This window comes from Lagopus muta, chromosome 21, assembly GCF_023343835.1.
Source record: "Lagopus muta isolate bLagMut1 chromosome 21, bLagMut1 primary, whole genome shotgun sequence".
In the NCBI taxonomy this organism is placed as follows: domain Eukaryota; kingdom Metazoa; phylum Chordata; class Aves; order Galliformes; family Phasianidae; genus Lagopus; species Lagopus muta.
The window spans coordinates 2,647,676-2,674,446 of NC_064453.1; the positions used below are offsets into that span (position 1 = coordinate 2,647,676).

Here is a 26,771-nt window from a genome sequence, read left to right on the forward strand (position 1 = left end):
TTTGAGAATATTCAACGTTTATTAAAAGTGCAATAAAAATAAAACAGTTTTCCTGTCCTGTGAGAAGGGACCAGGAAGACCAGTCAGGAAATACAGCCAAGGGATGCCATCGTGCTTTCATTCAGCCCCTCCTGCTCATTGCTGGCTCTTGGGCACCAAGGTCCCTGACCAGGCAGAGGGGCAGCGACCCAGGAGCACATCAGCACCCTGCATGCTCCAGAAGTCAACACTGGCACTCTGACCCCAATGAATCCTGCAAAAAGGGGGGGGTTCTAATTGCAGACCGAAGGGCTGGAACAGCAAGAAGCCCCAAACAGTCACAAGTCAAGATTCGTCAACAGAGCTGGAACACTCCACTCAGTAACACACTCATCTTCGTGGCACTGGTCAAATCCTAAGTGCTCCTACAGCACCCAATGCAGCACACACAGCACTTGTCATATAGCTGTGGGGGGAAGGAGAGGTCATACAGCAAGGAAACAGCAGAGCTGCATCAAGCTTAGAGGGACCCAGCTCTACAAGTTCAGCTCAGCCCAGCATCCTAGGGTGCGTTACTCACCCAGGGGGGCTGAAAGCACAGTGCACAGTCAAAGCTGCTTTCCTGCTCGTCAGCACACTCCAGCTAGATGGGCTTTCAGGGCTCAATACTCACACCAAAGTGAGGGCGCTCACCTCTGCCTCCCAGCCCTGCCATGACGCTCACACGCAGCTCCAAGCACACGCACACACACACACACACACCTCACCTGTTGTACAGCAGGGTTGCATAGAAAGCTATAACTGCAACAGCCAGAAGTGTGAGGAGAAGAATCAACAGAGGCACAGATACCTGGGTTCCAGGCAGTGCTACTTCCCACCTTCAAGGCAGCAAAGTCAGCCTGGAAATTAGCCTAGAAGCAAACACTTCTAGCTCGGAAATGATTGACCTAACGAATAGACTGAAGTGCACTAATACTCGACTAATGCCCTCCGTGGGCAACCCTGGGAAAGCTCCTAAGCAAATAGGCATTTCCATTCTTAACCATTTACATGTAAAAAATAACAATCTTAAATTAAAAAAGAAAACACAAACACCAACAACAATTAAAACAGCTTCGATGCCCAACGAATGTCCAGAGGCACTTCCACATAAATATCAACCTACTGATACAGGGGAGAGCAGGAGAAGGTCCTTCTCGAGAATAAGTTAGCTCCAGGCGTGTTCTTAAGGCTCTGCTTGCTTCTTAGCTCCTCGCTGAATCCAAGGTGCTCGGGGAAGGCAAAATGGGCAAAAAGCACTGTCCGCAGTTGCAGCATGTGAAAAGGGTGGACGTAAACACTGTAAGTCCTGCAGTCCTAAGCAAGAGGGACAAAAGGGCATGGCTTACGACTGGGAGAAAAGTGCACTGATGGGACACAAAGCTGAGCTACTCCCAGCATCCAAAATCTCTCCTGGTTTATGCAGTTTCTCCCCTACAGCACCGGGCGCACTTTAAAACAAGCATGATCCCATTAACACAGTTCTCCCCGTTCTGCCACACAGCCACATCTTTAGGCTCTGTCCCGTTTCATTACAGCCTATTTGGCTTCCCTGATGCAAGCAGAGCCGTGGAGATCTGCATGCACTGAAGCACACAGGATAAACGCAACGTAAACAGACAGTGGTGACACTCAGCCTAACCGAAGGAAGCATTCCTACCTGCACAGCCTCGCCTCCAGCTCCTCTATCGCCCCGTGTTACTCATCCCTGAAACCTTTGGGCTTTTGATGTTGAGGTTCTCATAGACGGAAGCTGACTCATCATCAGCCCTGTCAAGAAACAAAGCCTTGTTGTGAACAGCCTCGCTGCTCTGGATGTGCTCCCAGAGGCAGGTGGCCGGTCGGAAGCAGGCAGTGGCCTGGCCAAGTTTCCTTTACCCTTCCCCATAGCCTGTAGGGCTCGAGATATCGCAGGCCAGGATCTATTTGCCCTTCCCACAAAAGGAAGGTGGGCTGCTGTCACAGTGCTGGCAGCGTGGTGGGATCACCTGCTTATTTTGAGCCATCCAACAGCCAGGAACTGGTGAGGTTTGAGGAATGGGAGAGGAAGGATAAGTGCTGGGGACCAGGCTCCAGCCGTCCTCCTGCTGCTACAGAAAGTCCTGTTCCCAGCAGACAGACTTACACAGGCTGGGCTCGTGGCGAAGGGGGCTGCCCTTTGGCTCTGCCTTTTTCCACAGGAGGGTATCCAATATTCAAGTAGTCTCGCTCTTTCCTTTTACTTCTCTGAAATAGGAAGCAAATACATTAAAACCCCACTCAGGGCTGACGCAGAAGGAAGCCTTGCAGGACCCCATACGCCAGCAGGGAGCGGTGGCTGTGGGTTCATTCCCATATGTTCAGGGCAGCATTTGGGTTCCAGAATAAAGGAAGTGGTTGCGGTGCCTGGTGTGGGGCAAGATGTGCCCTTGCTCCTCCAACCAAGCTGAACAGGACTCACCTGCTCCTCCTCCAGCCTCTTCTGCTCCGCTTCAATGAACTGCTGGACAGCCATGTAAACGAATTTGTACTGGGCCTCTGTCTGCACCATGCCAGAGCGCTGCCTGCGTACCATCTGGATCGTTTTGGGGATGTCAATGTCGCAGTCCAAACCTGCTCCAAAGCCAGAAAGTGGGAAGTGGCAATGAGGTTGAGAAATTATTCTGGCTTATCACTCCTTCTGCGGTTTAAGAAATAAACACAACCACTGCTGAAAAGGGTCCGCCTGCCTAAATGCTCCCACTAAGAGAACTGAGGGTCCAGACATGCTACAAAAGTCACTCTAACCCCAGGTTTAGGATCAAGCCTGAACCCAAAATGAGACGAACCCACTGCTGGGAGATCACAGACCACTGCTTGCACATGAGCAGGCTTATCTCATAACAAGGCAAACAGTGAGAGTCACAAGACTGACATGGAGACATACCTTGCCTGTGAATAATATCCACCAGAATGTCTATCACTATGATGGTGCCTGTGCGTCCTATTCCAGCACTGGAGAAAGAGAAGGAAGGCTATATTTCCCTATGTGCATACCTGTATCACCTCTGTTTCCCAATTGCCCTCCACCAGACCGTGTGATGAGCCAGTTGTAGGTAACAAAGGGAAGAGACTCCGTTTTTGTTCCCCGTCCCCACGGCAGAGCTGGTTCCTACCTGCAGTGCACTATGATCGGCCCCGTGTCTGGAATGCTTCGCTGCGTGCGGTTCACTTGGTCCAGAAAGCTGAGAACCCCTCCTGGTTCATTGGGCACCCCGTGGTCTGGCCAGCTGAAATACTGGTAGTGCTTCACCACCCTGGGACGCTCATCCTACGTAGAGCAGAGACCCAGCACCCATCAGAAGGAGCACCAGGCTTCCCCTTCATACGTAAAACCATTAAGGTTGGAAAAGACCACTAAGACCAAGTCCAACTGCCAACCCATCACCCGGCGTACCACATCTCCATTCCTTTCCCATCAACAAAACTGGAACAAAACAGCCCAGAACTTCAGCAATGGAACCACGAGGTAAAAAGCAAGAGATGCTCCAGATCCCATTCCCAGGGCCGCGGAACCACCATCAGCTCACCCTGTCCACGTGCAGGATCTCCAGCTCCCGGAGGTAGTAGCCCTGCGCCTCGCGCTCGCTGACGTTTCGCACGCAGATGCACCCATACTCCTTGGCACAGCCCTTGTCTGGCCAGTAGCGGAAACACTTGTTCTGTAGCAACACAGGAGAGCTGCTGTGAGCCAAGAGAGGGGAGCTGGGGGACAGACCCCAGATGTATTCAGCCAGGGATGCTCTGTGGTCAAAGGATGAGCAGCAATAGTGCAAAAAATTTAAGGAGAACCACACATGCAGAGCATTTCCTTGAGCTGGGGCTTGGATAGGCTCTGCAATTACTTTCCTGCTTCCCAGCAGCTTGCAACCTCCTGCTCTGCTTCCCAGCTTGCTGCAAGAAGCCCCTGCCATCGTGGGCAAGGACTTGCAGTTGTCCAAGCAGGATAACACAGTTAGGTTGGTTGCCCAGATTAAATCATCACTGATTCCACTTCACATTTTAACACAAGCCCCTACCGACTCCCCAGCCTTTCATTTCTGAAGGCTTTAAAACTGGTTTGCATCCAGCCTCCCAGGTTGGCACAGGATGCAGGTGACACTGGGGCTTGGCAGCAGCTCTCACCCTGCCCCGCTCCACTTCCTTGGTCGTCATGACAATGACGTGACTGTTCTCCTGGTACACCATGGTCCAGAAGTCATTCACTGTTGTCTGCAGGCAGCCCTGGGTGGCTATGTAGATCTTGCAGTGCTCCGAGTTCCTTCCATCCTCAGGGATGCTCTGAGGAGAGCAAGGGATTGAGAATTGCTTTAGTGCACCCTAAAAGTCTCGCTGTGCAGTGTTTGGGAGCCAGCCGATTTTCCCCTGCTCATCACCCATGGACATGAACTGCTCCCATCACCAGCTTCAACAGAAGCCAACACTGCCAGCAAAATCTGCTTGCTTCCAGGGACCTCTGTAGCACACAGTACTGAGCACAGGCCATGAGGTACCTGCAGAAGTCGCCTGTAAGAAAGCAAGCTTGAAGGTTTTCTAGAGGTTGGTGTGTAAATGCCAGAGTAGCACTGATGGAAACGCAGCTTCGAGCAGCTCTCAGCTTACAGATGGCAATTATAATTTGACCCCTGTGATAATGGGCAATGACAGAGAGACCAGGTCAGTCCCCTGGGACTCCCTGAACTGCTGAGGAAAGCAGGAGATTGAGATAAACTCTTAGATCAAGGCAAACAGAACGTGTCAGAATGATGAGATTCCTGAGGATACAGCAGAAAAAGCCAGTGCTTGGTCTGCAGATGGAGAAACAGAATGGCTCCTGAACTGCTGTTCCCTCAGGGCTGGTCCCATTACTGCACACCCCCACCACAAACACAGCCCCACGTGCCGCCTTCCCTTCCCAAGTACCTTGATGTAGTTGGCATTGATGTAGTCTGAGCCAGGCACGCTCTCATCCACATCTCGGAGTGCCACCCGTGTGGTGTCAACTGAGGGAGAGGAACACAGGGTGAGCACAGAAGGGCAGTGCCATGCACAGGGCCACCCGTGGGCTCTCACGAGGCTCTCAGAGGGAAGAGACACGAGGAGGTACTGCAGAAAAGGGGGCACGATGCTCTCCTAGTGACACATTCTGCCTGGTTCACAGCCACGTTGCCACTCCGGTCACTTGGGTGGATGTTGGTGGTAGGCAGTGCTACAGACTGAGCTCACCAATATTTCCTTTGGAGTTGTGGCTCCGTGTCAGTTCTAAACTACGCTTGAGCATATGTGGATTTTCAGCACAAGGAGAGGATAGCAGTGAACCCGTTTGCTAAGCAAAGGGGAAGGACCAGGTTAAAAAGGGAACAGAGGAGGGCATGAATGAACTGGATCACTCCAACAGGACAGAGTACTCCTCCCTGCAGTTCAGCTGTGATCAGAGAGCTCTTCAAGGTTACCCAGCCTCACACAAGGCTGTAAAAGTCACAGTGAGAAAAAAAGCCCACAATATTCAGCGTCTCCTTACAGGGAAGGATGTTCTTGTAGCGATTCTTCGCCTTGTTCTCAGGTCGCTGCCCCTCCTTCCTGGGGTACAGGAGCTTGCACTCCTGCTGTTGCAGCATCTGTGGGCAAAGCACACAAGAACAAACTGTTCTGGGCACACAAGAGGACGTGGAAGCTCTTATAACGAATTGCTTGGCTTCCCAAGGCTGAGGGAGTGCTGGCAGGATGGGAAGGGGGCAGAGATACAGTTTGGCGAGGGACCTAATTGGTTCCTAATTGGGGGAGAAGGCAAAGAGCCCTGCAGGGAACAACAGGCACACAACAGGCTGGAGGATGAAGGAGAAATACAAGAAAAGACAATGAAAGACGATCAACACAGAAAGCAGGGAAAGGAACGACAGCATTGCAAGGAGATGGAAAACCATGGCGCTCTCATGCAGGGATGACATCGTTCACTTGCAGACACAAGTGGGACAGAGCAGGGCGGCCTCCCATACCTCAAACTCTTCCCAGAACCCTTGCTTGGCCTTCTCGCTGTGATCTGCCATTTTGTTCAGCTCCCTCACTCTGTTCTCAATGTTGGCTGCGTTGATGCGCGTGGCGTTGAACGGCTGAAGGGCAGAGACAGAGCAGAAATCACTTTCAACAGCACAGAGGCTTCCTTTTCCCTTGAAAAACGGGTTCTCAGGGGGTACTGGCAGAAGTTGGATCCTCTTTGGAGGACTGAACCGATCAGCTGTGCACAACAGCAGATCCTACCTGCTTCAGGTGGACCACAGCTCCAGATTTCTCCACCATGGGGTTTTTCTTGTAGTGCTCCACCAGGTCTGTGAGCGTGTCAAACCTCTCTCCTCCCCCCACGTCGTACTTCCCATCTGGCTGCAGGAGAGCGACAGAGGCACGGTGAGGCTCAATGCACAGCTCCCAGCTGGGGCAGCACAGCAGGCGAGCAGGGGCAGCACGTTGCCCACCTGGTAGTGGATCATCACGTGGGTCACGTGTGGTTTGCGGTCCCCTGTCTCCATCTTATCCTCGTTTGTCAGCACTGACAACACGAAATCTCCTGGTTTGCTCTGGCTCTCCCGCACCAAAAAGCTGCCTGGCTTCCCCTTCTCCGTCAGGAGCTTCTCTGCCTCCTTGCCAGTGAGGTGCCCATGGTACCATCTGCAGAAGAAGGCGCAGAGCATCACGTTTAGACAAGAGCTGCACTTCCTGCTTGGGATGATGCTCACAGAGCACTCATCTTTGGGTTCCCAAAACGAGAGGCTTTGGGAATCATTTTTGGAAAGGACTTTGATTTTGGACCTTGCTGTGGTCACTGCTGCCCACTTCCCAGGTCACCTGGAGAGAGCAGGAAGCTGTGCTCAGCTCTTCCAAGCCTTTCTGTGAACAGGAACAAGCTGTTCCACCTTCCATGGTAGCATACGGCTTGCACTCACACACTCGTGTCCTCCATCTCATCTCTCCTAATCCATCCCCTTACACTTACACCACAGCCTTAGAGAAACGTAGGCTGCCTTTGAAGATGCTGGCCTGCCAGCCAGGAGCTCAAAATACTTTTCCAGGGGCAGTGAGGTGGCATCTCAGATACTCTGGCCTAGAGAACCAAGCCGAGGCTTTTAAATCCCCCTCCCAGCCACTCCAAGCCATACTGGGTAGACGTCTAAAGAGCAAAATCCCTTCCTCCAGGTTGGAGAAAAAACCAGCATCACTGGTCTGTGTGAGCTATAGTGGAAAGTAGGACAGGGCAGCACGGAGAAGCTCAGCACTGCTTACAGCACTGCTGCTCAAGGCCAGGTCCCAGAAATGCTGCGATCCTGACGCACCCTGCTATATTCTGACACCACCGTCACTTCTTATATTTAGAGGACCTGGGCCCTTTTCCCTCTCCTCTCCGTGGTGCAGCTAGATGTGTGGTCTGGAACACAGGCTCTTACAGAACTCCTCTGCCAAGCCAGACTGTTCTTGGCGGCAGAGCAGGGGGAAACCCAGCCGGAGGGGCTTTCCACTTCTCCAGAAATGCTAACAGGAGCGGCCGCTCATCCCGTGCTGCAATGTGGTACGAGTGGCAAAACCTCACGAGAGGGGCTTCCCAGAGCTGCAGCTGGCACAGCAGCACCCATTGGGCTCAGCTTACCTCTCCGAGGTCGGGTCCTGGCAGTTCAGGGGGTATTTCAGCTCGATGACATTGCTGTTCTTCTCCCGCAGCAGCCCCTGCTGCTCAGTGTAGTACTGCACCAGCTCTGCGAGGGTGGCAAACTTCTCCCCTCCATACAAGTCATAGTAATCCCCTGTGTTCTGGATCTTAATGTGCGTCACCTCATCGTTCCTCCTGGGGAAGAAAGGCAGATGGGACTGTCAGTGGGGCAGAATGGGCACTCAGCTAGCCTCCCTATCCAGGACGCCTGTCCAAGACGCAGGGCAATTGCATTTTAAATGCACTCAGCAGCAGCTCCACCAAGCCTAGCAGATGTGGCTGGAAGTCCAAGGCTTGGTAGACAGCTGGGTCAGAGAGATTTGTAAATCTGGGCAAATTTCTCTCTCTTTTTGTTTTTGTTTTTGATTTTTTTTTTACTGTGCTGAGCTGCTCCCAGCCTCTCTCAATTTGTTGCTAAAGCAACCACGACAGCGAAATGCAGGAGACCCAAGGTGCTGTAAAGCTGCATATCAGGTCAGACAAAAAAGCCATTTCACGGAGCGTGAAATTAGAAATGCTACATCGCTCTGTGCATGAGGTTAAGTGGGAGGAAGAGCTCTCAGCTGCGGTGCTGCTCCATTCCCAAAGCAAGGCACAGCCCTAAGCAGGACAGGCAATCGTAGAAAAACATTTCTGATAGCATCAGGCTAGTCCCAGCTCCACAAAACCACCTCCTGATAGATAGCAGGACTGTGGGATGAATGGGGAGGGACACAGCAGCCCCTGGCAGTGATGGAATGGCCGAACCACCCCTGGGATGCACTCACATCACCCAGAGCTGTGGTAACCTCTAGGTAAAACCTGCAGTTGCAGATACCTGCCTTGGTGATTTTAACAGCAATCACTTTGGGCTTTTGAGAGGTTTGGGGGGAGGACATGAGGACAAGCAGCCAGCTGTCCAATGAGGTGTGCTAGAGTAATGCCCTCAGTCTGTGGATGTGGATGAGACAAGAGGAGGGCAGAGCAGAGCTGGGCAATGAGGTCTGTGTGTGCCACACTTCCAAGAGCCCCCAGAAGCTGGGCAGCAGTGGGCGAACAGCCTTGTGTACCCTCTTCTGGGCTTCCTTTAGCAGGGACTCTGCCTCAGTGCCCACATGCCGTGAGGTGCTGCCCAAAGCGCTGCCCTGACAGATGGCTGCAACCCTGCGTGCTCCATCCCAGCTCCTGGCAGGGAGCTCGTCAAGGCAGAATCCATAATTGCAGGTTGTGCTCACACAGCTCTTCTCGGATGCTCCGCCTGGCTTGGGTCGGGCACTGAGGTGATTTCCAATTAGAGCCAACCCAGAGGAAACAACCACGGCATCCACTGCCATCCCCCTGCACCAACAGGGGAGCACAAGGCTGACTGCCAGGCCTGAGCCGTGAAAACCTGCTGCTGCCATTCCAGCCACCCCACGGACAGCGTTCATTTTGGGGGCACGAGCAGAGACGGAAATGAGAGCAGGCTGTGAGCAAAGCTGGGTCCCGGTGGCCGTGCCCCTGCAAGCTGCTGCCAGCAGCTGGACACGAGGAGCCCTCCCACCCCAGGGAAGGCAGAGGATGAAGCTGTGCTTTGGCCATTTGGCTCGAGGCTCCGCAGTTCCCTTCTCACCGCACGTCTCAGTCTGTAAGCCTACAAAAGGCTCCGTTGACGGAGCCACCGCCATCCCATGGAGCTCTTTGGGGATGAAAAGCAGCAAAATAATGGGGATCATTCATCCCCTCGGCCCCCAAGGTCAGGCTGAACATAAAGGGCATTGATCCATTCCTTTCTCCCTTCTTTTCTTCTCACAGAGTTTGCGTCACCTCGGCAGCACATTGCTGGGGCAGGGCTGGGTTCCATGCGAGCCCATCCATGGAACTGTGCCCTCAGCATGCTGGCTGCTGACATAAAGCACAAAGAGGCACCCAAAGAGGCTCTGTAGCCCCATGCCCGAGGGCTCAGCTGCTTCGACAGCTTCACTCTTCATGCAGAAGGCAATCTCTGACCCCAGAGAGAGACAGGAGGGCTCGTGCGAGGTCCCAGTGAGCAGCAAGAAAAAATGGAACCTGGAAAAACCCAGGGACAACTTGAGTATTCAGGAGCGAGTTTGCATTGCATTCGGGATAATTCAGAAAAAGCAATTTGCTGCCAGGCAGCATCACGATTTCTGCAATGAATACTGATCCCCAACCCATCCAGAGCACAATTTAAATACAAAATGAGGATGTTTGTTGAATTGTTGCCTTTCGTTTACGGCAAGCATCGGAGCGGTTATTCCTGGCGCTGTGAAAAACGGTTCTTATTTCCACCAACAGCACGGCTGCCTCGCTGGATAGACAGCAGGGTTTCCTGATCCAAAATAACCCAACTTGCGAATCTCAGCCCCGTGTTTTCAGTCCACACTGCACTGACAGCCAACGCGGATACAACCTGCTCTTCTCTGCAATGGAGATGAGAAGAGCATGCAAAAAAACCCACCACACACATAGCAAAATAACCAAACCCAATAAAATCCAACTCAGCTCCAGAAAACAAGACAGAGCCTTTCTTTTTTTTGTCATTGAAAGCAAAGATCTGCTTTAAACATCAGAAATACAGTTCTCTCTTGCATCCCATAGTCTCTTCTTAAGTTATGTGCTTTTCCTGCTTGCATCAGACAGAAAAAACCTGGAGTTTCACAGCGTGCATGTATGACCCCTCTGACAAGCTGCAAAAAACAACCCCAAAAACCCCCAGAGGCTCTCGATGCAAAGCTGGAAGGTTTTCCCACGGGGCTTAGAAACTTTGCTGAACGTTTGGTTTCAATCAGACGACAGCTTGGGCTCTCAGATGAAACTCACTACCCTCCAACAAGTGACATTTCCACGCTATCTCAGAGATGCAGCCAAGTAGATTCCAGGGATGAGGTACGGTTTTGAGCTCTGCACACCTGCATCAGCCCTGCTGAAGGTCTGCATTCCCTACAGCACAGCAGCAACATCCAGGCATCAAGCTTGGAAAAAGCAGGACTAAACCTATCCTTCACTACCAGCTTGTATTCAGGGCCTTACAAAGGCTGGGAGGTGTTATTACAGTGACCCAAGGTTTTGAAAAAGAGGCTGAAAGGATATGCAGAGGTAAAGAAAGGAATGGGGAGCAGAAATAGAATTTCATGGAAAACTTGTAACTTCTGCAGTGTTATTTCCCAGCTCCTCTTCAGGGAAATGGATCTGGATGCACACCAGCATGTAGGTCACCTGGTGTGTGGTCTGGTCAGCCAGAACTCCATCGCTTGCTTTCCTTGCATCCCACATCCTCTCTGTAATTAAACAGAGCTGCCTTTCCTTTCACTGTCTCTCAGAAACCCTAGAAGAAGCTGGAAAGAGGGCAAGAGAAGAGAAATAGGTTTCGCTTGTTCTAAAGGAATCTATTCATCGTGTGTTCTAATTCCCCAAAGCATTTATGGCCATGGTTTGGGGGGGACAAGAGCATGCTGTTCAGATAAAGTAGAAGCAGAACCCAACCCGGGACCACATCTGAGCAAATCTTCCATGCTCAGGAATCCTATAGAGACAGAGAGATGGGACGAAGCAGGCAGAGATGAGGACTGATAGATAAAAGCAGTCCATGCGGAGGATTCTTCCCCTGTCTTCAGTTCAAGATGCTTCTCTGCTGGTGTGTCATGGCTCATGTGCTTTCCTGGAAACACGGTACATGTCACAGCCTTGGTTTCCTTTTGGTCAGACTTTCCACTGAGTGGGCTGTGCGGTGCTGCTCGGCACCATCACACCAAGGCACGCCGTGCTGCTCTGCTCTTGACACACACAGCACTGCTCATGATTGAAGGGCATTTCCAGACCTTACGAGCAAAATAATGCTTACTGCACTCGATGCTGGAGGCAGCGGTTCAGCCCCCTCCAATAAACTGCTGCAGAGAGGGGCACAGAGGTAACAGCAATGACAAAACTGCCCTGGGACCACACAGGGCAGGCAGGGAACCAGGAGACAGCGAAGGCACCGAACTGCAAACAGCAGCAGAGCACGGGGCAGAGCCAAGGCAGGGTAACGACACCAAATCTCAGCGTGACTCCGCAGCCCGAGTGCAGTAATGCAGGTGTGGGCACGACTCTCATAGCAAAGCCATTCCCTGCTAATTCAGGGCGATGACACTGCAGGTTGGGCATCTTTCCACATCACGACACTGCTGCACAGACACGACCTGCGTCTGCTTGCACAGTGCCCGGCTCAACAGGTGCTGCCAGGACTTTGCTGTACAGTCAGGCAACATCCTGACTCACAGCCCTACGTGAGAAGAGACACTGAGCTCACGTGAAGCCCAACCCTGTCTCACATGCATCCCCTCGTTGTCATTGCTTGCTCCAGGCAGCTCTCTGGCTTTATTTCCCGTTCTAATTAGGCAGCACTTCCACCTCCCTCATTAACTCTCAGCCACTTTTTATTGCGAGAGGATGGATGAGCTAGTGGAGCTGGATCCCTGCCCTGCCAGAACACCATAAAAGCTGCAAAGCTCCGTGCCCCAATGGCCAGAGCTGGGAGAAACAGGCAGCATTCCCTGCCACAAAAGGCAGCATGTACAAAGCAAGGCAGCTGCAAATTCCTGCAGGAGGAGGAACGCAGGTTCAAGCACAGAGAGGTCTGCAAGGGGGGGGGAAGAAATAAAGAAATTCTCATTCCTTCTGTCATTTGCACAAAGTTTCTCTAAACACAGCGCTGGTGCGAGGATGTATAAAGTCACTGGAGTTTCCTAAACAAAATGAGAGTTGTTTAAACTGAACAGAAATCACTATTTCTACACTACAAGGGCCTGCAGGAAGCTCTGCTGAGCTCTCCCCCCGCAGGGCACCAGCTGGGTGGTTCTCATGGGAGGGGGTCACAGCACATCCTCCTCCCCTTTTCCTCTTATAAGGGGACTTTAAGGGAACTTGCTGGGTCAACGTCACTCTTTCCCTCTTCTTCCCCTATGGACCCAAACTGAATCCCTCCCACAGGCAGCTTCATGATGTTCCACTGAAGCAGGGATGAGATGACTCACATTCAGGCTGGGATGGAAGATGCTCTCCCTAGAAACTCACGTCATCTTCCTGCTCTGTACCAATGGCTCCGGCAGGATGTGCCATGAGTGGTACCCAGAGAGGTCAGCTCTGTGCAGAGCCACCTCCTGCCAATGGGAGCAGGATGGACAGCCCCCTCCTCACACCTTCTGCTTCCTTACCTGACAGAGAGAGTGAAGTCTCCAGGGTTGCTCTTGCTGGGCCGAGCCAGAAAGCTGCCATGGACCCCCCTGGTCAGGAGCAGCTTCTCTGCCTCGATGCCACTGATGTTGGGATGAAACCACCTGCAAAGTGCAAATGTGACATGTGAAAGGGCAACGACAGCCCCTGGGTGCCAGTTCTGACCCCCACCCAGCATGCTGCAGGGGCAGCTCTCGCTCAGAAGCCCCCACCTGTATGTTGTGGTGGCAAAAGGAAAGCTCCACTACCAAAGCACTAAGCCTCTCATTCTCTCAAGCAAGAATACAAGCCTCAGCCCTTCACCGTCTCCACTTAACTCCTCTTCCAAAGGAGGTCCTGCCCTGGTTGGATGGCAGAAAGATGTCCCTTTCAAACCCCATCAGGAGGAAAACCACGCTCTGGTTGGCAACATGAAGCAATTAGTGTACTTACGTAATGGGACGTATAAGGACAGGGAAAAACAGGCAGCTGACCCACAGGGAAAGATGTTTCATCATATAGCGCGCTGCTTCAATGCAATCTTTGTGTTTTAAGTGACATCAAACTACCCATTGATCTCATTTCTGATGCTATCACTTTTTGATCAAGAGCTTTTGATGAAATCACAAGGGGTGTTTCTCCAGGCTTTAACATGTGCTAAATATGCATACCAGGCTAACAATTTCCCTCGCGGCGCCACTTCTGTGGCTCAACGTTTCAGAAGCCACCGAAAATCCACTTTCTAAATGCCAGGCTCTTTTGAGTAATCTCAGGCATCACACAAAGAGCATCCTGAGCGAGATGCTCCCGTTTTAGCTCATGCACCAGCAGACATCACGGCACAAAACTGCACAAGCCAGCATCTCGCTGAGAGCCTGCCTTGGGAAACACAACCAAAGACCGAATCTACAAACATGAGAGCGTGTTTGTCTCAGAGATACACACTGAAAAGGTCAAGAAATGTCACCGTCTCCTCCACAATTCGAGATTTCCTCCCTCACACCACAACCCAAACAGTTTTGTTTAAAGTTCTGCAGGAAGGCGGCTCTATTAGGAAAGGGCCACGCAAACAAATGGTAAACAGGAATCCCACCGTTTCCAAGCCTCGTATTCCTGACATCACCAGTGACACCCTTTTATAAACCCACCCTGTGCAGGGCCAGCACTTAGCTGTTGTGCAGAACTCCTCCTGGCATGAGGACCGAGCCTCTAATGGAGCTTAATGGAGCTCAGGGACAAGGCGAAGCCGCCAAGGGCCACGCATCGTGGTTTGTTCTGAATGCCTAATAGTGGCAATAAAAACAGCTGAGAACGCAGCAGGAGAAAACAAAGACAACATCTTGGGGACCGGGAGCAGTGGGCTGTGCGTCCCACGTCTCTCCAAATTGATGGTTGGGTGGATGGCAACGGAGGGAAGTGACCCACAGCACTCTCCCTTCTTTCTCGCAGCTGCTCTGAGCAGAGCTGCTAAATCAACTCGCGCCAACCCCACCCAGCATCTTTTTCTCTGCAAAACACTGCATGGGAATAAGCAGGATTCTCCCTGCAGACAACAAGGAGTGGGGCAGCACAGCCCGACGAGAGGCAGGGAAAGAGCCTACAGGATCACATCTGAGGGCCCATCGACTCTGCTGCTCTGTTTGTGCCACCCAACAGAAAGCCAAACGCTAAGTGCCTTTTCCCTCGTCACTCCCACTGCTTGGACACGAACCAATTCACACAAGCACACACAGGCTGCTTGTTATTTCGCTTGCAAAAAAGCACAAACAACGAGCTGGGGAGGAAACCTCCACAGCCCTCACAAGCAGGAGAAAGCAGGCAGGCAACTGCCAAACTCAGAAGTGAAATAAGAAAGGGGGGGGGGAGGGGGGAAGAGAAAAAACCCTTTGCAAACAGAAGTTTGCACCTCTCCCATGGATTCCTACACCAAAACAAACCTCACCACATTGGGCTTGGACTACAAGGGAGGTCACAGCCATCACAGCTGGAGGACCTTCACCAACACAACTGACTCCACTCCAACCTGGAACAAGTTGTGCTTGCACAAGGCATCTTCAGAGCTGTTTTTCACGCTAGGCTTTTACTGAAGTACGTTTGTTGGTAAGCAGAACCAACCCACAACACAGCAAGGGAGAAGAAAGCACCCACCCACACATCCCTCACTGCACCAGGGCATCACAGCCTGCAAACTGCCTCCCACAAACCAGCCTGGAGGAGCAGCACTGTGTGCTCACAGCTGTTTATTGGGAGGTCTGCAGTATTTATAGGAGGAAAGCAAATAAAGAGAATCCAGACTAGAGCTCTAGCCTAGGAGAGGGAGAGAAAAAAGCCAATCATTATTGAAATCATGCTGTTGTTTCATGCTCATTCCCATGTACTGCTATGCTTTTTCTGCTGGAAATGCATCCTCGTGCCTTGGGATAAAAATGAAATGTGGCAGTAGGGATGCTGGCACCCAGCATCCTGCCCCATCAGCAGATGGGCCACTGGAAATGCCTGAGGGACCTGAGGGACAGAGCTCTGCCCCGGCACTGCTCACCACCTTAAAGCCATTGCTGTGAGCTGGGATGTGCTCTTCCACTGCACTCACTCCTGTCTGCGATGTCCATCGGGTCTGAAGGGCAGTTATGCCACTGCGAGTAGGAGAAAGTGGAGTGTTTTAATGGTAACTTGCCTCTGTCAGGCTTGGAGAGGATCAGAGCTGATCTGGCTCAAGAGACGACGCCTACACGCATGGTGTGTGGAGAAGGGGGACAAAGGGACAAAGGCCACCAACCCTGGGCACCTGCCAAAACCACCCACCTCCCGGCCCGCATCCAGGGCAGGATGCACTCAGGAGCCAAGTGAATAAACAGAGGCTTCTTACAGAAGAGAAATAAGCGAGGTGTGCCTTAACTCTACAGCAAAACTGCTTTTGTTTCCATGATGCTTCCATGCTAAAATCATTAGAGTTTACATCTTCGTTGAAGGCTGTTCTACACAGGCACGCCTGCACGTACAGCATCTCAAACCCACAGCAGCATCCTTTGTTGTCTCTAGCCTGGTTCGATGCAAATCCCATCAGAAGAGTCATTACAGCAGGCACAGCCCCAAGGGAATGTTCTAAATAAACACCCCCTGCAAACCTCCTCAGCTCTACATACAGGTAAACATTTTCATTTTCCCAAAGCAATTAGCACCATGACAGCTCGCCGCCACCGTGCCCAACATCTAATATCCCCCAGGACTTCTGTTAACAACTGGAAAACATCTCCCAAAAACTTACTGCATTCTAAAAATCAGCATAACCATTCCCATAGAAGGCACACAACCTGCCTTGCGCTCTCTGGGGTGCAACTCCTATGGAAACCTGCTTGCTGTCAATCTCACGCTCAGGTGAGAATCACAGAATGGTTGGGTTCACCCATTCCCAACCTCCAATGGATTCTTACTCTCTCTGAGTGAGTACACACACAAACTCTGCCAAATTCCACCCCTCACATGGGTAGGACGGGGCACTTTTGGGCTCTTCCATGCCCCTTTGCCAACAGCCACCCCAAAGAAAGCCTCCAGTAGACGTGGGATGGAGAAGCGCAGAAGCAGCCACACTTCTTCATGGGATATCACTGAGGTTCCTAATGAGCCCTTCAGCACCAGCAGCAGAGGAACTGCTGGACCTTTGTGTAATTGGATAAGCAAGATAAAATGGCTTAGGCATGGATACCCAGCTCCTTGCACCATAGCTGGAGAGTGGTTGAACGACCAAAAAAGCAAAACACAAAGCAGGCAAGAGGACAAGACACACTGCTTTGGAAGAAGACAAACAGCCTTCTGCTGCAAAGCAGAAGTCAAGCTGTGTTTCAGAAGGAGCAGATCACGAACCACCAGCAACCCCAGCTTCTAGCAGGCGGCCAGGATGCACATCTCCAGCTAAAACCTCCTCGAGAAAGGCCAGCTTTCCACCAACGCCCTGCACAAAGAGCTTGGCTTTTGTTCAACATTTTGTCGCTTTTTCTTTTTTTCCATTCAGTTTTAAGGCACACAGTCAGTGAGAGTGTGCACACACAGGGACTTCCCCAGAGAAAACCCCAGCAGAACAACGCAGACGCTGTGCCAGAAGAGGAGAGAGGGGGGCAAAGCAACCCAGCAGGGGCTCAGCAATTGGACACAGATGGCTTTGCACCGTAAGGATGGGGTGCTGATCGCTCTGACCACCTGCAGCTCACAGGGGGGTCTCATCCTGCCCCTGTGCAGCAGCCCAGCAATGAACCCACAGCGCTGTGCTGGGCACTGCAACAAAAGCCTGGCAGTGGTTTCCATAGACGTCATCGCAAGACAGAGCACAGGGCAGAGCGGTTTCAGGCAAAGAAATTGACTGGCGCTGGAGCCTCATTAAGTGTTAATTAATATAAATCCACATCTGTCCTATCTCCCTGACACATGCAGGAGTCTGTGCTCATCTACTCTGTCTGATTCAATCCCTTTATCTGCATTATTCAGTCCCCATTATTCCAGTCCATGCTTGCTGTTGGCACATCCTCCTTCCCTCCCCCCCCAAACCCCACACACACCATCCCATTCTTTCTCCTTCCATACCACCTCCTAAAAGCAGCAACACAGCTCACCAGCTGCAACAGCCTCTCAACAGAGAGTTTCAAGTCGGTTAGGTTGGTTTAGGTGCCTGAAGCAACCCAGCAGCTCCTTGAATCTGCCCAACACCAGGACACAGAGACATCACACCGTGCAGCTGAGGCACAGATGTCACAGGAAGGTCCCAGAGGGGCGAGCCCTGCACCAAGAGCTCATGATGTGACGTCTGGAAAGGAGAATGTGGGAGAGGACCCAGGGCAGTGTGGGCTGCTGACGTCCGCCCAGCGCTTTGCGCTCTTTTTCAATGCTATCTTCAAAGATGAGAAGGGTCCAAATGCAATTATGTGGTCACCTGTTCACTCCCTGAGGGAAATCCAAGGCTGTTGCTCAGCTCAGCAGCTCAGAAATAGCGGTTTCCAGAAGAAAAGCCAGAAGAGAAATTAAAAAAGAAGCAGAAAAGCCTGCAAATGCAGACCCCTCCTTTTGTGATGGATGCGTTTTTCATCACTGGGTGATCCTTATGGACCAAAGGCCTTGCTCTGCTCCTAGAAGCAGTGTGACAGCATTGCTATGGGGACTGAGAATGAAAAGGAAGAGTCATGCTCATGCTCTTCCCTTTGACCCAAGCAGAGGATGGGACATGGAGCAGCACAGCCCCTCCCACACAGGGAAAACATCCTTCAGCATCCAGCCTGGCACCCTGCAGATAAAGGCTGACAGCGAGCAGGAGAGGAAACCACGGATAAAATTAAGACCCGTGGCACAACAATACATCCTCTGCAGATGAAGATGAGGGTCTGCTCTGCAGGGTGAGAGTGCACGAGCCCGTGACAGGGCCTTCCCCTGCAGCCAGAAGCAGGGTTGCCTCAGCACTGCATGGCTGCGTAGGGGATGTGAGAGAGACCAGCACCTGCTGCCTTCTCCTCGCCTCATTGCAGCGAGCAGCTCTGACCCTGAGCACAGCAGCTTGCACAGACCTGAGCGCATGCACTGCTTGAGCTCAGGGATATTTATTGCACAGTGAGCATCGGGTCAAAGCAGGGGGGGATAGGGGATAAGTAGTGTGCACCAAGCATCTTCCCATCTTGCCATCCCCTTCCCAGCATCCCACTGATCTCACTGTGGGATGAGGGCCCAATGCCCCAAGGACACTTGAGATAGTTTGGGTTTGCCTTTAAAGAAAGCAGAAAAACGCCTTATGGGATCCACACAGCAAGAGAGGAATCACAACATGGGACTGAAACTGCTGGGAAAAAAAAGGTACAAATTGTGCTTCTTCCCCATTTCCAGAGTGGGAGAGGCAGACCTGGCTCCATCTGGCCAGCACGCATTCCCACACCCAGCTCTGCTCCCCGCAGGAAGCTGGGGCTCTTCCAACTTGCCCAGAGGACTTTTACACCCATGTTCCCTTAATTAAAAAAGGTGTAGCGAGTGCCTGGAGCTCCTTTGAATCCATCAGTCCCAAAGGTGTGGGAGGGTATTATTCTCAGCTGCAGTTTCCACTCTTTCTGAATTAACTCTCCAAACTGAACTTACGGTTGGATCAGCCTCAGTGTGCATTCTGCTGTTGGGACCACCAGAAACTGCACAGTTTAACCATGGCCAGGCTCTGCCTGTTGGTCTCCAAGAGTTCATGACAGCTTTCTGCTGTCTATTGCAGATGTTTCTGTTCTCATTAAACAAGCTAAAATTACACTGCTGCCCACCTGCCAGACTGCTGGGGCATTACAAATAAATACGTCGCAGCAGGCAGGAAAGAAAGCAGCCCAGCTGCTGTCTGAGCCATGGGCTTCCTCCTGGAGCAGCAGAGCCGATGGTTAGGTCTGTGCCACCATCCCACAAAGCACAACACATCGAGGGCAGAGGCAAGGGAAGGAGAAACCATCACTCCTATAAGATGGGATGGAGCAACGTTGGAAGGAGAGTGAGCAGAAAGGCCTTGGGATGCTCGTTATCAGCATGGCAAAGCGTGCTCTGCTAAGCAAACGGGGAGATAAGCAGCCATTAATGCAGCACTGCTAACAAAGTAATGCGAGATACAGATCTAATAACAAGCCATAAATAACATTCTGTTCCCAGCAGGGATAACCCCTCCTGGGCTGTGCTCAGCACTGCCAGCCTCACCGTAGCCACTTTAATAATCACATTAATGAAACTGCCAACACAGTGTTTCCCAGCGCAAGGAGAAAGTCACCGTCATCACTGCAGAGGCAGGTGAGGGGTAATTTCCACTGGAGAATGTTACACTTCTGCAGAAATACTGCTAATAAGCATTGCTAATCACTATTCCCACTCCAACAGCACCAACACCTTTGTAGCTCACATCTCCCGTCGCAGCAACAGAACCTTTCTTGGCCTCCGTGCCTTCTCCCCTTTGTCAAAGGCAGAGCAGACGTCCTACCTCACCATCACTTCTCGGTGCTCCTGGGTGTGCAGAGAGGTTCGTTAGTCCACGGAAACCACAGGAGAGCTCGAAGGCAGCCAGGTCTGTAGGATGCAGGAGGTGGGAGCTTGTTCTAGGATGTGGCAGGCAGCGTGGTGCCCAGCAGGAACATCCCTACCCAAAGTGGTGGAGCATGGGACGCTCCGAGCGGAGAGGTGACAGCTGGTTCTGTACCAAAAAGCACAGTTACTGTGGACGGGAGAGGGGGTGGAGAGAAGAAAAGGAAGTCATCTCATCCTCTTATCTACACAGCCCCAGCAGCTGTGAGCTGGGTGTAGAGAAGGGGACCAGCAGGGTAAGCACGGCACAGTGTGCACTGCCAGGGACAGAGCAGCCATCTGGCTCATGGCAACGTTACATGCCACGGAGCTCCTGCATCCCAACCATGCTCCCCATTAAGTCTTCCTCCTCCAGAATTCTGCTCCAGAGCTGAGTGAGAGCTGAAGCAGCAATTGCCCTTGGGAAGAACGAGGTTTTCAAGTGCTCCAAAGCATCTTTTGCTTTTGGGGTTTTCTAAGGTATCCTTAAGCAGTCATCCCCAAGTTGGTTCTGCAATCGAAAGTGGGATTCACAACACTGGTGTGCCCCATTTCTGCCCTGGTCCCTCGCCAAGCAACACATCCTGCTTGGAACCAAAGGTGGCTGAGCCTCCACGAGGAGCACAACCCAAGCCAACCCTTGGACAGCTGGAAGGACATGGAAACCCCATCCCAGCTGGAGTCCTGCATCCTTATCCATGGAGAGAAACAGGCACTTCCTGAGAGCGGTGCAGAGCAGAGCCTAATTCTCCCCACTGACTGCAGGAAGAAGAGCACAAACCCAATCCCAGCAAACCCAGGACCATGACAGCCCTGCAGCTGGACAGCTGGCCACGGCACCCCTGCACAAGCAGCCTCCTACAGCAGGAGGAGCGAAACCTCAGAAGGCTGTGGGCTGGCACAAAGCTGCACACACATCAATCAAGGCATTAAATGGCTGGGAATGCGGCTGCTGCTGCAATCCAGAGTATTTAGTCCATTACCCCGCAGACACTCAGCACAATTATGGTTGCTTTGTGGCTAGCCCTTAATGTGCCAGCAGAGCAGCTGAGGCACAGAGGAGATTAGGGATCAGCAACAGGCTCAGTGTGGAGCACTGCCTTCTTTAACCCAGTTCAATCCTGGCCCCATCTGTTGTGACGGCCAACACGAGGCACCCAGGCCAGGGAATCGTGGAGGCATCATTCCATGGCTGAAGGCAACGTTGGAAATCCAACCACACTGCCAGGGAAGGGCTGAACTGTTGGCTAACAACCCAGAGCACCTCCATCTCCAGTACAGGGCTTTCCTTTGGTTGCTACCAGCACTTCTGTGCAAACCTGTGCTTTGTAATAACCACCACTTCCCTACTTGCACTCAATGCACCGTGCTCAGTGCTGCAGGTGGGCGGACAGCAGCATGGGTGAGAACTAGAGATGCTGGAGATAAAAGCTGTGATGACACAGCAAAAAAGAGGGGAACAGGAGGTTGTGCCAGCCCTCCTTGGAGCTGTGCCTTCCCTTCCTCCAGGACCATCCCTGAACATGGTTAGGAACATCAACCAAACTTGAGGTCTAAGATTTGGAGAAGCCTCTTCAAATCGTAGATGTACCACATCCCTCTTCTTCCTTTCTTCAGGAGGGTCATTGAAACCTGCTGATTTCCAACCTGAACGCTTCAAAGTCATGATTTCCTCACTAACTGTGATTCTCAAAGCGTGCCAGTTTCTATTAGCGTTGAATACCGAGGCGACAACACCGAAAGTTTCCACTGCTGCAACAGCAACAAGCTCTGGCCCCAACCCCCATGGGAGCATGACTGAAACTCCTTGCTGAGCTACAGGTGCAGCTCAAACCCCATTGCTGATGCAGCACAAGTTGGAGAAAGCTCCAATTAAAAACACTCCACAGGGTAGGAAAACTGCAATCTGTTGGGAACTCAATGGCCAATGGGTGAGGAGTGGGCTCATGGTGAATGCATGCTTGCAGCCCCCTCTCACCACGCCACACCAGGACAACCCCATGCTCTGCCCTGCATGGGGAGGTTGGGGGAAGGAAGCAACACAGTGTGAGGCATAGGGACTGCACAACAGCGGTGGCCCAATAGCACACCCTGGCCAAAGTGTTGGCCAAGTTGTTCAGAGGTCCTTTGCTCCATCTGGTGGCAAGAAGGTTTTCAGAAGCTTTGTGATGCACTGCCTCTGTGTGCTGCGTGTTTGGGGTCCAGTACCCACTGCTTGATGGGAGGAAGGTGATGCTTTCCTAAGCTTAAGCATCCAGACCCAAACGGTGGGAAAACCAACATGCTCCATTCACCCAGGAGTGAGAAAAGGCTCCTTGTTCGGATCATTATAATTAAAAAAGACCTCTCAGATCCCCCCATGACCAACCCACCCACCCATGCCCACTGACCACATCCCTCAGTGCCACATCTACATGGCTCTGTTCAACCTCCAAGGCAACCCAGATGGCCAAGGAGTTCTCACTCAACAGATTCCTCCCCAGGTACCAAAAAAAAAGTCAAGGCAATGAGGAAGAAAGGCAAGAGCAGAGCCCAGGGAAGAAGAACCAGGTGATGGCCTCATCTTGTCTTCCCCACTTGGCACCAAGGCTGCTCCGTCCCCACCGCGACATCACGCGTGCTTCTGCTGAGCCCTGAAATCCTCAGCTTTCAGGATTATATAACCTGGCGAGCTAATTAAAAACGAGGAGGTCTATTTTGGACCCGGGCAGGGTGTCAAGATGAAAATATAGCCCATAACAGGCCCACGTCCCCTTTGAAGAGTCGCCAAGGCTATTTTTTACCTTGATACATCATGAAGAATTGGAGGGAGAAAAAATACCAGGGCTATATTTAGAATTTAATCAGTGGTGGGGCTCGTTACACTTCTTAGAGAGGAGAGAGATGGAAATAGTTCAGGAGGGTGGGAGGAAGGATGGGGGAGAACAACGACAACAAAAAAACACCCCCGCTTCCAAGTAAACCAAACAAAAAGCCACGAAAGCAAATAAATTAATAAACAAACCAAGGCCAAAACCAGCCTTGGAATCCCCCTTACATAGAAAGGATGTGGCTCAGAGGTAGGAAGGGGCTCGGTCTGCTCAGTCCCCATCAGCTCACAGCTCTTCCACCAGCTCAGGGCCAGGAGGAGAAGAAGGGGGATACGAGCAGGGACCAAAGCCGTGCGCCACCCTGCACAGAAAGGGAACCAACCACCTCCACCAGCCCTCAGCCCAGAGATGGAAGGAGCAGCAGTTCTCTTGATAGCCAACTGGAACCTCCAGCTGACCAAAAAGGGAACTTTCAAACCTATCTTTCCGCAGAGAGGAAGGAGAGAAACAAACAAAAAACCCCAACACTGTGGCACTGCAGGAGAGAGCAGCAGCACTGAAAGGAAACCCCATGGGCAGCACGGGCACGGTGATGGCAGCAGCTCTGGTCCTGCTCAGGCTGTGCAGGAGCTGTGCACCAGGCTGTGTGCATCTCTCCTCATTGCTTGGTGCCTTTTTTCTCCCAGGCCAGCCAGTAGCCTGTGGATCAGCTTGCATTTCACTGGGGAAGATGAAGAGCAGAGGCCAAGCAGCACGCAGCCAGCTGGTGTGCAGGAAGCCTTGGGCAGACACTTGCCATGACATGGGCTCTTTGCCTGATAATGCAATCAGGGCAGTCACAGCGAGCCCCAGCCCAGCACAAAGCTCAGCTCACCTCTTCCTCCCCCACTGTTGCTTTCACCACTGAGATAAGCAGAATCGCTGCTTGCTGAGCTGCTCCAGCTCCTGCGTATGGATAGCAGGGATCACTGCTGCCCTGTGCGTGCACACTGCTGCACCAGGGGCCATTCTGCTCCAGGATGGAGGCACCAAGCCCATCCCATCCCATCCGTGCCTCAAAGATGCAGCAGGTGCCTGGGAACATCTGCAAGTGGATGCAGAAAACCTCCTCCAGCAGATCCCAAACTCACAGTCACCCCCTGGCAGACCACCTGCTGCAGCTGGAGCAGCACCTGCACATGGGGACATGTGTGCAGCACCAGCTGAGGAGGAGATGCTGAAGCGCACATCTCCGCCAGCTACACCCACTGCGAGCAATTGAGACCTTTGGAAAGCACTATGGATACAACAGCAGCAGGAGCTATTTGCATGAACAGAACACATATACAGGAAAGGCACAGTTCCTGCTTTCCAGCTTGGGTTAATGTGAAGAATTTCCTCCTTCCCCTCAGCCCTGTGCAGGAAGCCTGCAAGCACAGCAGCCCCATCATCTGATTAGGCCCCGTCCTATGCGTGCTTCCTGAAGCACAGCACAGGGCTATAGGGGCTGTGCTCATCCCTCCCATTGCATCCCACGGGGCAGAGGTGCCCAAGCACTGCTTCTGCCCAGGGTGCTGCCAAAGCAATGGGACAACTCCATGCTGACTGCAGGGAGTGGACTGAAGCAGTGCTTGCAGAGCCACTCGTGTGCACACCTGGAATGCCCAGCAGCTCCTGGAGCACAAAGCTGCCATTCATCCCATCCCTGGGAAGAAACACCTCCTAGGAGCCCAGTAATTCGAACCTCATTGGAAGGAGCTGCGAGCAGCTCCAGAACCGCAGAGGAAGCTCACCCTGAGCCTGCAGGAGCTGGAACACTGGCTTCCCCACTGCAGACGGCGAGGAATTCTGCTTGGCAGCCCACAGGAGATACAGCTGCATCCCAGGAACGTGTTTCAGGGCTGAGAGCACTACATTTGTCTTGGGACCGTAACAAGAACGGCTCGCTGCCCTGGGGAAGCCATGGGATGCTAGAAAATCACCCAGGGCCCAATCCAAAGCCCTCTCCTTGGCAATAGCAGCTCTGCTTCTCTGAGCTGGGCCATTAACTGTTCTTATTCCCTTGCTGGAAAAGGCATAGGAATCAGAATGTTTGTGCTTCCTGCACCAGGAATCACCACCTCCCTCCTGCACTCAAAGGCCAAAGTAAGCAGCTCTTGCAAATACTTCAGCTTAATATTGACATTTGCAGTCGGGGCAGGAAGCATGCGTTTTCTCACTGGTAATGGCAGCAGATGAAGGAAGCTGGGCAGCATGAAAGCTTTCGGGATGCAGCTGATGCACAACGCTGAAACCACAGCATCAGGACTGAGGAGCAGGGACCTCTGCAGCTCACAGCATGGGCTCCACCAAGCAGCCAATCCTGCAGACCCAGGGCAAGCCCTACTCTGGAAGAAGACGCCAGAAAGTGACATTTCCTCATTTCCTCCAGACTTTTCCTTCCTCCCAGCCACAGCATCTCAGGAAACAGGGCCCTGCAGACAAGGGCAAGGCACCAGCTGCCATTCAGCCTATGCTCCAGATGCCGTGTTGCTGATGGCACTGCTGCAGCAGGGCTTGGTTCTCCCTCACTCACTCACCAACACTGATACAAGGCCCTAAGAAGGCCATAAGGATGGGACAGTTGTAGCAAACGGGGCACCCAGGCTCACAGCAGCTCCACGCCATCCATCAGCCTATAAAGCCAAAGCGCCCTTAATTCCAAGGGATCCCACGTGAGCCTGGAGGAGAGGATGGAGGTGCAATGCTGACAATGCACAAAGGATTGATGCCAGCACTTTGGCTGGGCCTTGTAGAGAGCATTCCTTTCCAGGAGCCGCTCCCAGCAGCACAGGTGGAAGCTCAGAGGGTGCACCTGGGTTCAACCAGAGGGAGAAGGGCATTGTCCAAATGCAAAAAGAGAACGATTCCATCCCACGTGGGCTGGTACACAATGTGATGCTGCTGGGAGAAAGGACCTGAGCGGGGCTGCAGGCCCAGGAGCAACACATTCAGCATGTGGGTGGGAGGAACAGGGGCAAAAGATGATGGCAACAGCACAAGAGCTGCTCCACACAGCTCCAAGCCCTCGACAGAGCAGGGATGCTCACAAAACACCACTCGGCACCTGTTGCATCCAAAGCTGGATGGCAGAGAGACCCAAAAGTCCCATAAATCATCCAAGACCCCGAATCACAGCGCTGTATAAATGTGTCCAAGGAGGACCTGGGGTTATCAGATGTTCCAGAGACCCCCAGCTCATGTCCTGCCCAAATCCCATCCCCAAAAAAGCACTCCCTGCCTGTAAGCAACCCTCACTGCGAGGCGCCCATCAGCTCTACTCCCATCCTAGGGGTCTCCAAACCACAGTTGACTTCTGACAGCAGAATCGGCCCCTGCAGTTCACCCTGTGCCCTGAGAGCTAACGAGAAGGACTGGCCCCATGGCAGCAATAGGGAACCACGTCCTGCTGCTCTCAGCTCCTATGGCAAAGGGACAATAGAGCAGACGATGCATCGGGTGGGTGGGTGCCCTTCCCGGAGGCAGAGCAGGGAGGGAGGAACAGGGGACTGATGCCCTCGTGCTGTATGGGCTCCTGCTGCCACCGCATTAAAGAGAGCAAAGCTATGAAACAGAAACGCCGGCACCGCTCCGGATGCTCCAAGTGCCTCATTGCAAACGAACACCCCTCCCAAAGCAAGTCAGTAAGTTTGCTCCCACCACCGCACAGCACCACGCGCTACAAGGCAACGGCACGCGGGACAGGAGCAGCAAAAGGGAGAAAACACTTCATATGGGGCATCGGGGGGCAGCAAAGCCTCACTCCCAACACCGACCCCCAAACTGCCCGGCAACGAAGGGGGAGAAAAGGAGGGCCGGGGGCAGCCGTCAGCCCTTACCTGCGGGAGGTCATGGCTCCGCACGGCTCCGCACCGACTGCCGCGCTGCCACCGCACCCGGCGGGCGGGAGCCCCGCGAGCGGGGAAACCCCTCCCAGTGACATCCCGCTGGCCACGCCCCCCCTTTTAGCCACGCCCCTTTAGCCACGCCCGCACGTTGATCGCGCCCCC

The 26,771-nt window shown here is 52.7% G+C and overlaps 1 protein-coding gene across 1 annotated transcript; it reads right to left on the reverse strand.

Annotated features, from left to right (window-relative positions):
* LOC125703357 (tyrosine-protein phosphatase non-receptor type 11-like) lies at nt 1-26,707 on the reverse strand. Its single transcript, XM_048967729.1, has 16 exons — nt 26,601-26,707; nt 12,886-13,008; nt 7,652-7,846; nt 6,486-6,678; nt 6,274-6,393; nt 6,012-6,125; nt 5,537-5,633; nt 4,939-5,018; nt 4,162-4,317; nt 3,567-3,698; nt 3,153-3,307; nt 2,924-2,991; nt 2,459-2,610; nt 2,144-2,244; nt 1,679-1,788; nt 1-1,335 (listed from the first exon to the last, which is right to left on the reverse strand). Exons 1-15 carry the CDS (start codon nt 26,702-26,704, stop codon nt 1,704-1,706), a joined length of 1,875 nt encoding a protein of 624 aa, XP_048823686.1. The 5' UTR covers nt 26,705-26,707; the 3' UTR covers nt 1-1,335; nt 1,679-1,703.
* Between the last annotated feature and the right edge of the window lie 64 nt (nt 26,708-26,771).